The sequence below is a fragment of the Pseudophryne corroboree genome, chromosome 6, assembly GCF_028390025.1.
Source record: "Pseudophryne corroboree isolate aPseCor3 chromosome 6, aPseCor3.hap2, whole genome shotgun sequence".
Lineage (NCBI taxonomy): Eukaryota > Metazoa > Chordata > Amphibia > Anura > Myobatrachidae > Pseudophryne > Pseudophryne corroboree.
Genome location: NC_086449.1, coordinates 114,416,931 through 114,431,355, shown reverse-complemented (window position 1 = coordinate 114,431,355; position 14,425 = coordinate 114,416,931). Strand labels below are relative to the sequence as shown.

At 44.8% G+C, this 14,425-nt stretch overlaps 1 protein-coding gene across 5 annotated transcripts in view; it reads left to right on the top strand.

Annotated features, from left to right (window-relative positions):
• The window catches only part of LOC134936598 (putative adhesion G protein-coupled receptor E4P), a 317,217-nt gene that overhangs the window by 260,221 nt on the left and 42,571 nt on the right, over positions 1 to 14,425 (top strand). For all 5 annotated transcript variants that reach the window (XM_063931708.1, XM_063931710.1, XM_063931706.1 and 2 more), the window contains 2 exons: positions 2,607 to 2,729; positions 9,437 to 9,507. In XM_063931708.1, the coding sequence (XP_063787778.1) occupies positions 2,607 to 2,729; positions 9,437 to 9,507 (194 nt within the window). The remainder of the gene's footprint in view (positions 1 to 2,606; positions 2,730 to 9,436; positions 9,508 to 14,425) is intronic.

The following is a 14,425-nucleotide window of genomic DNA, read 5'->3' as shown; positions in this document are numbered from 1 at the left end:
ACCTGCTGGTGACAAAATTGTCAAGTCAAGCGGAACGCGACCTGTCAACATCTCCTCCTTCACATTCTCCCGCAACTGGGGGTGCGAGGAAAAGGCTCAGAATTCCGAGCCCACCCACTGGCGGTGATGCAGGGCAGTCTGGAGCGACTGCTGATGCTGACATCTGGTCCGGACTGAAGGACCTGACAACGATTACGGACATGTCGTCTACTGTCACTGCATATGATTCTCTCAACATTGATAGAATGGTGGAGGATTATATGAGTGACCGCATCCAAGTAGGCACGTCACACAGTCCGTACTTATACTGGCAGGAAAAAGAGGCAATTTGGAGGCCCTTGCACAAACTGGCTTTATTCTACCTAAGTTGCCCTCCCACAAGTGTGTACTCCGAAAGAGTGTTTAGTGCCGCCGCTCACCTTGTCAGCAATCGGCGTACGAGGTTACATCCAGAAAATGTGGAGAAGATGATGTTCATTAAAATGAATTATAATCAATTCCTCCGCGGAGACATTGACCAGCAGCAATTGCCTCCACAAAGTACACAGGGAGCTGAGATGGTGGATTCCAGTGGGGACGAATTGATAATCTGTGAGGAGGGGGATGTACACGGTGATATATCGGAGGGTGAAGATGAGGTGGACATCTTGCCTCTGTAGAGCCAGTTTGTGCAAGGAGAGATTAATTGCTTCTTTTTTGGGGGGGGTCCAAACCAACCCGTCATATCAGTCACAGTCGTGTGGCAGACCCTGTCACTGAAATGATGGGTTGGTTAAAGTGTGCATGTCCTGTTTTGTTTATACAACATAAGGGTGGGTGGGAGGGCCCAAGGACAATTCCATCTTGCACCTCTTTTTTCTTTTCTTTTTCTTTGCATCATGTGCTGATTGGGGAGGGTTTTTTGGAAGGGACATCCTGCGTGACACTGCAGTGCCACTCCTAGATGGGCCCGGTGTTTGTGTCGGCCACTAGGGTCGCTAATCTTACTCACACAGTCAGCTACCTCATTGCGCCTCTTTTTTTCTTTGCGTCATGTGCTGTTTGGGGAGGGTTTTTTGGAAGGGACATCCTGCGTGACACTGCAGTGCCACTCCTAGATGGGCCCGGTGTTTGTGTCGGCCACTAGGGTCGCTAATCTTACTCACACAGCTACCTCATTGCGCCTCTTTTTTTCTTTGCGTCATGTGCTGTTTGGGGAGGGTTTTTTGGAAGGGACATCCTGCGTGACACTGCAGTGCCACTCCTAGATGGGCCCGGTGTTTGTGTCGGCCACTAGGGTCGCTAATCTTACTCACACAGCTACCTCATTGCGCCTCTTTTTTTCTTTGCGTCATGTGCTGTTTGGGGAGGGTTTTTTGGAAGGGCCATCCTGCGTGACACTGCAGTGCCACTCCTAGATGGGCCCGGTGTTTGTGTCGGCCACTAGGGTCGCTAATCTTACTCACACAGCTACCTCATTGCGCCTCTTTTTTTCTTTGCGTCATGTGCTGTTTGGGGAGGGTTTTTTGGAAGGGACATCCTGCGTGACACTGCAGTGCCACTCCTAGATGGGCCCGGTGTTTGTGTCGGCCACTAGGGTCGCTTATCTTACTCACACAGCGACCTCGGTGCAAATTTTAGGACTAAAAATAATATTGTGAGGTGTGAGGTATTCAGAATAGACTGAAAATGAGTGTAAATTATGGTTTTTGAGGTTAATAATACTTTGGGATCAAAATGACCCCCAAATTCTATGATTTAAGCTGTTTTTTAGTGTTTTTTGAAAAAAACACCCGAATCCAAAACACACCCGAATCCGACAAAAAAAATTCGGTGAGGTTTTGCCAAAACGCGTTCGAACCCAAAACACGGCCGCGGAACCGAACCCAAAACCAAAACACAAAACCCGAAAAATTTCAGGCGCTCATCTGTAACTGTTATTACCAGTAGATGAACGGCGAGGTGAGCGGATTTCCATAGCGTCCTACTATGGAAAGCCAATCACCCCCGCTGATATCGCTGGGCAGGGGGGAAAAGCGCTCAGTGTGTATGCACCAAGCGCTTTTCAGCCCAGCGATGTCAGCGATCATCGCTATGCATACATGCTGGGCAAAAACGCCCAGTGTGTATTACACACTGGGCGTTTTTGCCCAGCATGTATGCATAGCGATGATCGCTGACATCGCTGGGCTGAAAAGCGCTTGGTGCATACACACTGAGCGCTTTTCCCCCCTGCCCAGCGATATCAGCGGGGGTGATTGGCTTTCCATAGTAGGACGCTATGGAAATCCGCTCACCTCGCCGTTCATCTACTGGTAATAACAGTAGATGAACGACGGCCACCAGCGATGAAGCGGGAGCGCGCATCAGCACTCACCGCTCATCGCTTGTGCATACACACTGAGCGGATTTGAGCTGAAAGCAACTCAACACACCAAAAGTGATCTGCTTTCAGCTCTAAATCATCCAAGTGTGTATGGGCCTTTACTCAAGCCTTGAGGGGACTTGCACTTACTTGAATTGATCTCTTTGTGTTTGCAATGATTTGTAAGGTAGAAAAAAACTAGATATTTAGCGGTTACAATTGACAAGCTGCACCTGAAAGTATCTATTATCTTCAACCACAGATATAGATGAATGCACAGAATCCCCGAGTATCTGTGGTCCTAACAGTGACTGTACAAACACCGCTGGTTCCTATACGTGTACCTGCCACATTGGGTCCAAATACATCTCCAATACATGTCAAGGTGAGAATCATAATGTTTTTATTTACCTCTGATTGTTTTTACCACTGTGAGTATTGTGAGACTATAGGATGATGTACGCTCAGACCTCCCTGTCAATTAAATAACTAATGTATGATGGAATAAGATGCAAAATTAGCACAATTACACAAACAAAAGGGAATGATTAGAAAATAATGTATTTGTTGTTTGTTAGATGCAGGACCGTAGCCCAGGAGTATGGCTGCCAAACCCTGGAGTCAAATTCAGACTAGAGGTGCTAGACCCTGAGGAGAAAGTCCTTGCAGTTTGAATGAGTTTAAAGGCTGGGGTAGCATGTGGACAGAGAACCGAGAACACTCTGCCTCCCCCACGCCACAAAAGCTGGCATTACCCTCCGCACTGACGCCCCAGCATACAAAGTTTAGTACATGTGGAAATGCAGTAAACCCCCCACAATTTTCTCTTTAGTACATCCTACCTTGTTACTAAAGATCTTGATTTGTCTGTGAGACACCTGTGCTGGCTGTGAGGTGAGATAAGTGGCTGGTTTGGACAAACAGCAATATAAGGAGTTAACAATAGCAAAAGGTTAGAGGTAGTAATGAAACCCAAAACATTTTTAAACCCCTGATTGGGTGACAAAGTAATCCTTTCCTGTCATAGAATAAATAATATTAAGTGGTTGGGTAATCTGAGGGATTGTCCGATGACCTGTGTTCTATCTTCTCTTTGAACTTCTGTACGGACTGAGCATAAACTGAATGCACACTAATACCCCTTTTACGCTAATAAGTCGGGTCGCACCTGGGATTTAGTAGATAGGTCCAACCTGGGTGCAACCCGGCTGAGACCCCTTTCAGAGTAGTGACTGGATGTGGCTTATTGCCGGGTCAGCAACGTCCCCAGTGCTTGGATATGAGATCATCTCCTAGCGCCAGCTCTCCCTATGCTGTATACAGGTGCTAAGTTGCATAGACCCAGCTTACCCATTCATACTGTACCGTGACCCGGGTCCTTCCTGTTCCCAACCTGCAAGCTAGCTGGGTTGGATTCCTGATGCACTGGACTCAGGCTGACCCTACTCCACTGAGCTGCTCCTGGGTTATTAAAGCCATAACTCGGGTTTTATCGGCAGTGGAAAAGGATATAACAGTCAAGATTTTAGTAATATCTAGGTTTCAGCACAGATGGTTAAATAAAAATAACTAATTACTATTTATGAATTGATACTCCTTTCGGACCGCATATGCTGCTGGCTCACACTCGGGATTTGTACATGGGTACATCTAGGGTGCGACCCGGCAGAGACCCCTTTCAGACCGATGGCCCCGCCATCACGTGTGGAGGCAGAACTTGAAGATATCATAATCTCCAAATGCCGCCTCTTCCTATAGTGTGAACGGGTCTGGGGTTGCATCTATCCAGCTTACCCATTCACACCGCACCATGATCCAAGTTGAAGCCGTTTCAACCCTGGTTGCTAACCGAGTTGAAATACTGGGTCACTCAACCTGGGTTATTTCAACTGGCCCCTCTTAGATTGCACATCAACCCGGGTTGCTGTGCAAAAATGTGCAATAACCCGGGTTATTGCTGGTGATCTGAAAGGGGTGTAAGTCACTTGTGCTCAAGCATGGATATCACTAAAACCTGGACTGTTAGTGTGCCTTGAGGACCAAGGTTGGGAATACCTGGCATAACCACACATACTTTTAAATAAATCCAATCTAGATGTGAAAATCTAAAGAATGGTGTTTATTGCAGTAATACGATTAATTGAATTAATGGTGTACTGTAATACAAACTCTGTAATACAGTTCATGTAATGCAAACATAAAAACATAATCTATGACAGTGTATGCAAACAACATGAAAAACATACATTAGAACACAAGAGACATATTAGAACTTAAAAAAGGTTCAGAGGCGAGCAACCAAATTGATTAAGGCTTTGGAGACCCTGGACTATGAGGAGAGGCTTTCTAGGTTAAATATGTTTACACTAGAAATGAGATGACTAAGAGGAGATATGATTTATACATTATTTACAAATATATAAAGAGGTAATATGCGGAGCTCCCAGGTGATTTATTTATTAAGAGACCTCTACACAAAACGCGTGGACACCCGCTAGGGTTTGAGGAGAGGAAATTTCGTACTCTAGCGCAGGAAGGGATTCTTCACCTTAAGGGCAATACGGAAAAAGATATACGAGGATATTGCCCTTAATCCAGAATAGTATAGGGAATACAATATAATTCAGGTTGAACTCGATGGACTAATGGTCTTTTTTCAACCTCACCAACTATGGCCCTCATTCCCAATTGATCGGTCGCAAGGCGAATTTAGCAGAGTTACACACGCTAAGCCGCCGCCTACTGGGAGTGAATCTTAGCTTCTTAAAATTGCGACCGATGTATTCGCAATATTGCGATTACTAACTACTTAGCAGTTTCAGAGTAGCTCCAGACTTACTCTGCCTGTGCGATCAGTTCAGTGCTTGTCGTTCCTGGTTGACGTCACAAACACACCCAGCGTTCGCCCAGGCACTCCCACCGTTTCTCCGGCCACTCCTGCGTTTTTTCCGGAAACGGTAGCGTTTTCAGCCACACGCCCCTGAAACGCCGTGTTTCCGCCCAGTAACACCCATTTCCTGTCAATCACATTACGATCGCCGGAGCGAAGAAAAAGCCGTGAGTAAAAATACTTTCTTCATAGTAAAGTTACTTGGCGCAGTCGCAGTGCGAACATTGCGCATGCGTACTAAGCGGATTTTCACTGCGATGCGATGAAAAATACCGAGCGAACAACTCGGAATGAGGGCCTATGTTGCTATGGTACTATGTTACATGCACAGTGTAACATACTTGCCTACTCTCCCAGATTGGCCAGGAGGCTTCCAAAAATTAGATGGCGCTCCCTGTCCACTCCCCGAAAAAGTGGGCTTCCGAAGCCAGCCTCACTCCACCGCAGCCTCCTGCATCCCTCCTCAGCCGTCTTTGAAAGTGGGTGGTCTGTGGAGTCCAAAGATGAGATTCACACTGAATTGCATTGTCATAGCCCTGGGATTGAACAGCGGGTGGTGGGGCCGCAATGGCACATTCACGTTCCTGTACTGCCTACCCATGATGATGCCATGCCCCCTGTTGTACCATCATGGTTTCCCTCTCCTGAATGAGGCCGCTGGAAAGTCAATAAGTATGCAATGTAATAATGTACTGATACTGAATACTAACACACAAACAACTAAATTATTATTATTATTATTATTATTACATTTTATTTATAAGGCGCCACAAGTGTTTTGCAGCGCCGTACAAAGGACAGTACAGGGAGGCAAAACTTAGCATTACAGTAAATAAATAACAAAAATAGAGTACAGGTAACAAAGAGCGCCACAATTCTCAACACATAATACAGCTAAGATGTAAGTAGCGAGGGAGTGATCATCAACTAAATTCTGGACTGTCAGCAGACCTAATGGCAGCAAGTTTCAGTCATGTTTCTTATCATTATTGCTGTTACAATGTGGAGGAATACACACCCAACCACATGTACACACAGCCACACACACACACACACACACACACACACACACACACACACACACACACACACACACACACACACACACATTATCCCACTTATACACAAATAGCCACTTATACACACACAGACACATAGCTACATACTCACAGCCACATGCACACACACACCTATACAAATGCACACATACATACATACATACATACACACACACACACAGCCACATTGACGAACACACTGTCCCAACCCTTATACTCTCCTCCATCAGTTACAGCAAAGTTCTCACCATTGGCAGGTGTAAGCATGTAGGAGTTGGGCAGCGGCGCTGAGGGGCAGGAGCCGAAGCCGGCCAGCTGTGCTTTGAGGCGGGAGCCGGAGCCAGGCAGCTGCCCTGTGGGGCGGGAGCCGGCCAGCCGTCATGTCATCGCTGAAGCCAGAGATAGGCAGCTGCGCCCTCAGGGGGGGCGGAAGCTGGCCAGACGTGGTATCATTATGCGGGAGCCGGGCAGCCGCACTTGCCAGGGGGAGGGAGCTGGCGTGTCATGCGAAAGACGGGAGCCGCATTCAGACAGCCGCACTGTCAGAGGCAATGGAGAAGGTGCCCCCGTCACTGCTGGAGCCCGGCGGCAACCAACTCCATTGCCTTCCGGACTTCCGCCATTGGCTGTGTCCATCTACAAGTGACTGTCCTGTGTCAATCTTCAAGTGGCTGGGCTGTGTCCATCTACAAGTGGCTGTGCTGTGTCCATCCACAAGTTGTGTCCAGTCCCCTTCATCTAATTATGTCACACAGTGGTGCTGCACTGACTCCGCAGACCATACCCCACCCACTGCATTCACATAGAAGCAGTGTGACTCTGTATTGTCAGTTGTGTAAAAAGTTTTCAAAAAAATTAAAAAAAGTTTACGAAATTTAAAAAAAAGTTTAAAAAGCTGAGTTTGTACATCCAGTGCATTTGTTCACAAGCTGCCTTCCACCATTTCTACTCCCTGTGCAAATGTGGGACTGAGCAGTAGAAGTATAGCTGGTGACATAGAAAATGAGGATGCCACCATGGAAGAGCAAAAGGATGAGGGGGATATTGTGTAGCTGATGCCGGTGCTAATGAGGATATTGAGGATGAGACTGTTTGTGTAAGTCATGTACCAGTGGTAGCAGTTCTATAATAATAAGATGGACATTGTCATGCTTGGGCACTGGACCCAAAACTCCACCTCGGATGTGTGGAATTATTTTTACCCAAATTCTGACAACAAATGTCAAGCAAAAGGGAGAAAGGAAAAACTCTCTTTTTGGGGCACACTACCTGTTTAAAATATAACTTTTAATAGGTAAAGTTAAAATATAATGATCAAAAAGAAAAAAGTTTTATAAGGCTTAAACCCCACAATAAGGAAATTGTGTGGGTATAATATTAGTGCTTAAAGTGAAAATATTGATAAAAATTTATCAATACAATTTCACCAATATACAGGTGAATAAGTTACCAATAATCACATGTTAATACAAAAAAATGTCCTTTTAACAGTCCTGTGCTCTAGGTGCTGAGAACATGCAGTAAATTAGTATGCCTAGCGGATGCACTAAAATAAATCATTGAAAATGAAAATACCTTGTTTATGAAATAAAGAATGACAGATCCATTCAATGTCAAGCCCCAGTAAGAAGTGGTAGGGATGTTAACCATCTAGAAACCACCTCCCTGTTACATCATTTGCAGGGAGCTCATGAAAAGTTTTTGTTAACATCAGAAACTTCTGCTAAAGAAAAAACAAAAAGAAGTCCAGCATCAGCTAGCCCCCTTCTCTAAACTAGATCCCGGCACCTGCGATCTCCACCACCACCACCACCACCACCTTCATCCTCAATATCCTCACTAATGATCAGAGATAGTTCTGCATCCAATTTGATAAGGCTAGATGACTCCTCAGAAGAATACTTTCCACAAGCTCCCGAAAAGCTTTTGATATAAATTCTCCAAGTTCATGTAAAAAGCAATTTCAATATTGGTTAGAACGGTAGCATCTTGCATGAGCCACAGCGGTCTTATGCAAAATGTAGCCAATTAATAGTTTGAAAGAGCGGCACTTGGAACAGGGTATGCATATATGTCACTGCAATGCCGGCGTCCGGCTAAATGCAGTGACATACGCATTTATAACAAATGACAGTGTACAAACAGGCATGTCCTATAGTCCCTTTGATTACTGGAATGACAAAAAGGCAATTTCATAGAGGTCACAACAAACAGAAAACAGAGAGGGAGATGCCCTAAGTGGTCATTGTTATCATGCAGCCTAGGGACTGCCAATAATCAGATAAGCCATGAATGGGCTCGGCAGCTTACCATGTATTTGCCAATATATGCAAGAAATATCTCTGAATTTCTATTACTATATAGTTTTCATGTATTGTTGCAAGTACTATTTACTGTGCAGGGAATACCAGAGGGAAAAAAGTGCCTCCCTTTCTGTTTTCTATTTGTTGTGACCCCTCCCTTTCATGCACCTGATTAGTGCTGACAAACTGATTGAGCGGCATCCACTGTGTGCATTTGTGAGAGGATTGTATAGGATCTGCATTTGCAAGTCATGATGGTACCTGTAGTGCTAATTGGAGATCCCGTGGGTGGCTCCTAGATAAGCTTACCTCAATTTGGGTGTATTTCTGTATGGGCCTTTATCATGAGGCCTAACAATAGACAAAAACATGGCCCTAAGTGGGCATTGTTATCATGCAGTATAGGGACTGCCAATAATCAGAGAAGCCGTGAAGGGGCTCGGCAGCTTACCATGTATTTGCAAATATATGCAACAAATAGCTCTGAATTTCTATTACCATATAGTTTTCATGTATTGTTGCAAGTACTATTTACTGTGCAGGGGATACCAGGGGGGAAAAAGCACCCCCCTTTCTTTTTTGTGTTAGTTTTGACCCCTCCCTTTCATGCACCTGATTAGTGCTACCAAACTGATTGAGCAGCTTCCACTGTGTGGACAATTCATCAGTGTTGACATGCTGATTGTCGACATAATGAACATGTCATTATGGTACGTCAGCATGGTAAATGTTGACAAAATATACCAAACCCCAATTGAGAGGGACTGTGTGCATGTAACATGTAGCGTGACAGCCATTGTGAGTAGACACATGTCACAGCCTCTTTTTTATCTGTCTACAGTAATGCCGAAATGTAAATCCAATTTTACAAATCCTGAGGAACTGGAGATGTGTGCGATGCTGAATACGTCGGTGAGTAATGTGTGGGACCACTTAAGAGGTGTCTACATCAGATCATATATTACATATATTAAGTCCTAATTGTTTCTAGGTACTGTAGCTTTATTCTTAGAGGTTGGAAATTCAATTTGGGCCGATAAAATGGTGAAAAAAAGAAGACAACAGAGCTGTCTGTGTTTTTCAGAGAGGTATACAGTATGTGGCTCCCTATTCTCTCTTTTATTCACCTTTTATATAGCATATACCAATAACACACCCTCCAACATCCTAAAACAAAAAATCGGTACAAATTTGGGGAAAGGGGCGTGACCTCAGGAAAAGGGGGCATGGTCATACGCCGCTTCCATAGGAATCTATAGGACAAAGGAGATGCCCCTTTTGGCTGGTACAGACCATAAAAAAATGGTACTGTACCGGCCAAAAAGGTACAGTTGGAGGATATGCAATAACTGCCCCTGTGACAAATTGCAGGGATTGTGGAAGTGATTATACATAAATAAAAGGTGCTCTTTGTCAAAATATAGTTAATGTTTGAGACCTGAGAAATACACTCACCTTGAAGTTGAACTAAAGAAATACTCTCTGTGGCACAACATGGGTGTCAAGATTTGTTTCTTTTTCCCCTGAATTCCTGTCAGTACCTGAGGTGTTAATACAGCTGGATGGTTTTTGTAGAGAACCTGGAGGTCTAAGCCATGAAAGTTTTATTGATTACTGTAGAAGCAACAGAACAGAGCAACAGCCACACATTACCAGCAAGCTGGCGTATATAACCGTTGGTGAAAGTTTAATAGTTTTTGCACAGTAGTGGAACTCATAGGACAAGGCAGCTGTCAGTAAAGTATCAGTGAGCCTGGATGCCGTATAGCAGACAGATGATAATACTGACTGGGCCACAATTGGAGGCTGGCTGAGACCACAGGAGGGATGATGATAGCCACACAGTACACATGATTAAGAGACGGATGCATAGCTCCCAACTGTCCTGATTTTGGCATGACAGTCCCGTTTTTCAGGGGTTGTCCCAACCACGGGTCGCAGTGTCCCGCAGTGGGGGTAGGGGGGCAGTTGGGAAACCCCCTCTCACTTGCCAGTGCAGTAGTGAATAGCCGCTGTGCGCAGCATCTATACCGCAGGAAAGATGGACAAGGGGCATGGCCAATAGTTTACAGCGCGCTGGGCATGCCCTCTTAGTGATGAAAACAGGGGTGGGGCTCATGATGATGGCACTTCATGCTAGGCCATGCCTCCCAGATGAGAGGCCACACCCCCTGATTTCAGTGCATATGTCCCTCTTCGGGCGTGTTCAAAGTTGTGAGGTGTGCGGATATGGGAGCAAGATGTTTGTTGTTGCTGCACACAGATATATCAGGAGGTTGAAGGTGCAGGATAATTAGTCACTACACACAGAAGTACTGTAGCTGGTGTGTGTGAAAGATGTGGAAACTGCACATTGACAACTTGTAATGCTGAGTCTCTGTAGCTGCCAACAGGAATGACAGTTGAGTGTTAATGCACAACTTTAGTAGGTAGATGATGTGCCTATCACTGTAGAAGTGCTTGAGCACAAATAAAGCAGCATCTGGACTTGCTGCAAATGAATGGTTAATTCCAGCAGAGAGCTGAGGCTGGATGAAGAAGGCAATCCAGTCTTTGGAAAAAAAATTACCAGTTCAATTATATCAGTGGCTGGGAAATCCACTTAGCGGAGATCTGAAGTGCAGCACTGAGGTCCTGACGCAAACAGTAGTGGGTATCACTCTTTATCCACGGATGCAGCTGTAATTTTCCTTTTTAATGGCTTTAGATGTTCAGATCATCTCTCAGAATGGCTGGCTGGCAGTGTCCCTGGTCCAGAGGCTGGCCATCTGTAAAACGGAAAATTACAGCTGCATTTCTTAGCACGGAGACTGACTACCTCCGTTAGTACAGCAGCTTGGGAAACCTTTTTTTTTTTTAGCCTGGATGTAGATTTAAGGGCAGTTGTACTAAGCCTTGGAGAGATAATGTACCAACCAATCAGATCCTATTATTTTTCAAACACAGCCTGTAATGGCATTTAGGAGTTGATTGTCTGGTACATTATCTGTCTCCACTTTATCACACTCCAAGGCTTGGTCCATCTCCCCATGGAGAGCAGAAGCAGGTACAGTAGATGTGCTTTATGCTGAATAAGAGCTTGAACTCTGGAAACACAGAAGCAGCTTGGACTTGCTGCATTTGAAGTTACTTAGCAGCAGACTTGGAACAGCTGATAGCTGAGGCTGATTGGTAACACACAGGCTTAGCAGGAACCAGCAGCAAAACTTGTTGAAATGAGTTGCATAGTAACATACAGGATACTGTGGAGCCAATATCCTGAGTAATGCTTGTATAGGTATACATGCAGGAAACACAGAAGTTGCACTGGCACTGGAGGAAGCTCCTGAAGGGATTTATATAGGGCACCCTGGATCTAGATTGGCTGTAGCTCTCATGTGCAGTCAGACTGGTTCCGGACTGGCTGGCTTGCAGTCACCTGACCTGACACAAGATGGTGGTGCCCATGTCCCAACAGCGCCATCACCAAAGCAGGGTATTTCTGAAAAACCTGTTCTGCGGGAACAGGTGAGTGATGAACTGCTAGTAAGAAACAGCGTTTTGTATAAAACTAGGGTCTCTGGTGCCAATTTGTGACAAAGGGATTACATGCTTCCCACATCCATAGCAGTTTAAAGGCAGTTTAGTGATCACTGACATGGGGCCTGATTAAGAAATGGATGCAGATGACTCAGCAGCTGGACGCAGCTAGATTAATCTGCTGTGTAATATAATATGCTAATGCTGCAGTAGGCATCTGTAAATTAACGCCTCCTGCATGATTCGGATATCCACTACTGTGTCTATATATTGTTTACAAAGGAATTATGTGATTAATGTTTGCAATATAAAATATACATCACAATATTAGAGGTACTGTCTTTGTAAAAGCTGTTCCGCTGAACAGTAACAGAAATACACGTGAGAGAAGCCTTGTGCAAATGCTGGTTTTATAATAAGCAAGTGTCAAGATACATAATAATTCACATATACAACTCTCTAATACACAAATAGCACTTTTCTTTTTTTTTATCTTCAATTTCTGTGAACCCAGCTGGTGCAGTGTAGCACTAATTTGGGGTGCCAGGATCTTATGTACCACGTAACCCCCAGTCCTCCTCCTCTATCACATGTAATTGTGTAATTGTATGTACATTGATGTAAATGTAGTGGTAAATACAATTAATGCTGATTTTAAGTGTTCACAGTGCATCTACAGGGCTAATGTCCTCGTACTTCTGTCAATCACCCAGTGGGGTGATTGCCAGTGGTCGGGGCATCACCTCAGAGTGGGTCATGTGACAACCAGAGAGGGGTTGATAAGAGCTGTCAGTGTAGCTGACAGACGGACTTATGTTTGCTTCTTTAAGGTGCCCACATCTCTCCCTGTGCTGGTGCCGCAAAGAAGCGGCCGCCGGTCACAGGAGAGTGTGTGAGGCAGGGAAAGGAGTCTGGGTCATACCTTCCAGGGTTGGCCATGATAGCTGAGAGTGGCTCCAGGTGATTGTCTAGTAGGGGACCGCAACAGCTGAGCTGGGATAGCCAGACGTGCAGTAGCTCCACCTAGTAACCCAGTCAGGCATCCACTGGCCACCAATGTGGAGCCCAGTGGGGTGGATCAGCGGAGTGGCTAAGGTTGTGACAGTCAGCAGGGGAAGTCTCTCAGCAAGTTCACCACAGAGCTGCAGCATGAAGTAATGAGATCAAATGCACTGCACTGCTCAAACACAGTAACTAGCCAAGGACAAGGCTAGTGCTGTACATGACTAATACTGTATATATTGGTCCATGAGGAAGGTGCACTGTATGCACCGAAACAGCTGTCGACCAGGGCTGACATTTGCTTAGAATGTGACTACACTCTGCCAATGAAGCTATGATGAGTATCTGTAGTATTCTTTCATCCTTGGCTGGTCATTGCACTTGCACTTTATGTCTATTTGCTGTTGAGTGCATCATATAAAAAAAAAATTCTGCATTGAAGAATCTGGATGTGCTGGTTCCAGTTTTTCAATTTTGATAAATTTATGTACCTTGCACTCCACACTGTTGGGACTCTAATGTGTGCAGCTAGGGTATAAAAAAAAAAAAAATTGAAAAAAATCAAACTCACCTTCCCAGTGCTTTACGGTGATTTTCGCTGCTCCTGGTGGTTTCTCCTCCATCTTTACACTGGGAGTCCCAGGGGCTACTATCAGGCATCGGGGCTGGTGGGAGATGTACTGTAGTTCTACCAGCAGCTGGCTCCGGGAGAGAACACTGGAGAGGGGAAGTGGGGGGGGTTTGGGGAGCGCACACACACACACTCATACATACACACTCACAGGCACTCATACACGCTTACAAACACTGACACACACTACATACTAACCACTGCTGCAGAATACCCGCTCTCGATGCTGGAAGGAGAGTAAGTATAGACTAATTAAGCTAGTTAGAAACTTCCAGTTGCTTATGTAGTCCTCAGGAGGATGCTGCAACGATGCGAGAGCAAGTCCAAATGATTTTTCCTAAAATTACAGATTTTAGTAAAAATCAAACCTGCTCTGCTCTGAAGGTGCGAGAAAACAGATGCTGTGATTTCTGTAGAAATTACAGCATCTCATTTTCCATTTTCTCTCTTTTAATTGAATAGGTAAGCCCTGCAGCAGCGTGGAAAAACCCCATGCTGCAGTTTTTTTTTTTTTATTTTACGCCGGCAATTGAATTCCCCTATAATATTTGTATTATTGTTTTTGAGTGTAGAATTATTAAGTTCACTTACTGGAGGAGGTATTTGAGACATCTTTCATGTTCAGGAAGAAATTTGTGGACCTTTATTTTTCAAACTATATCAAACTTTACATTTTTT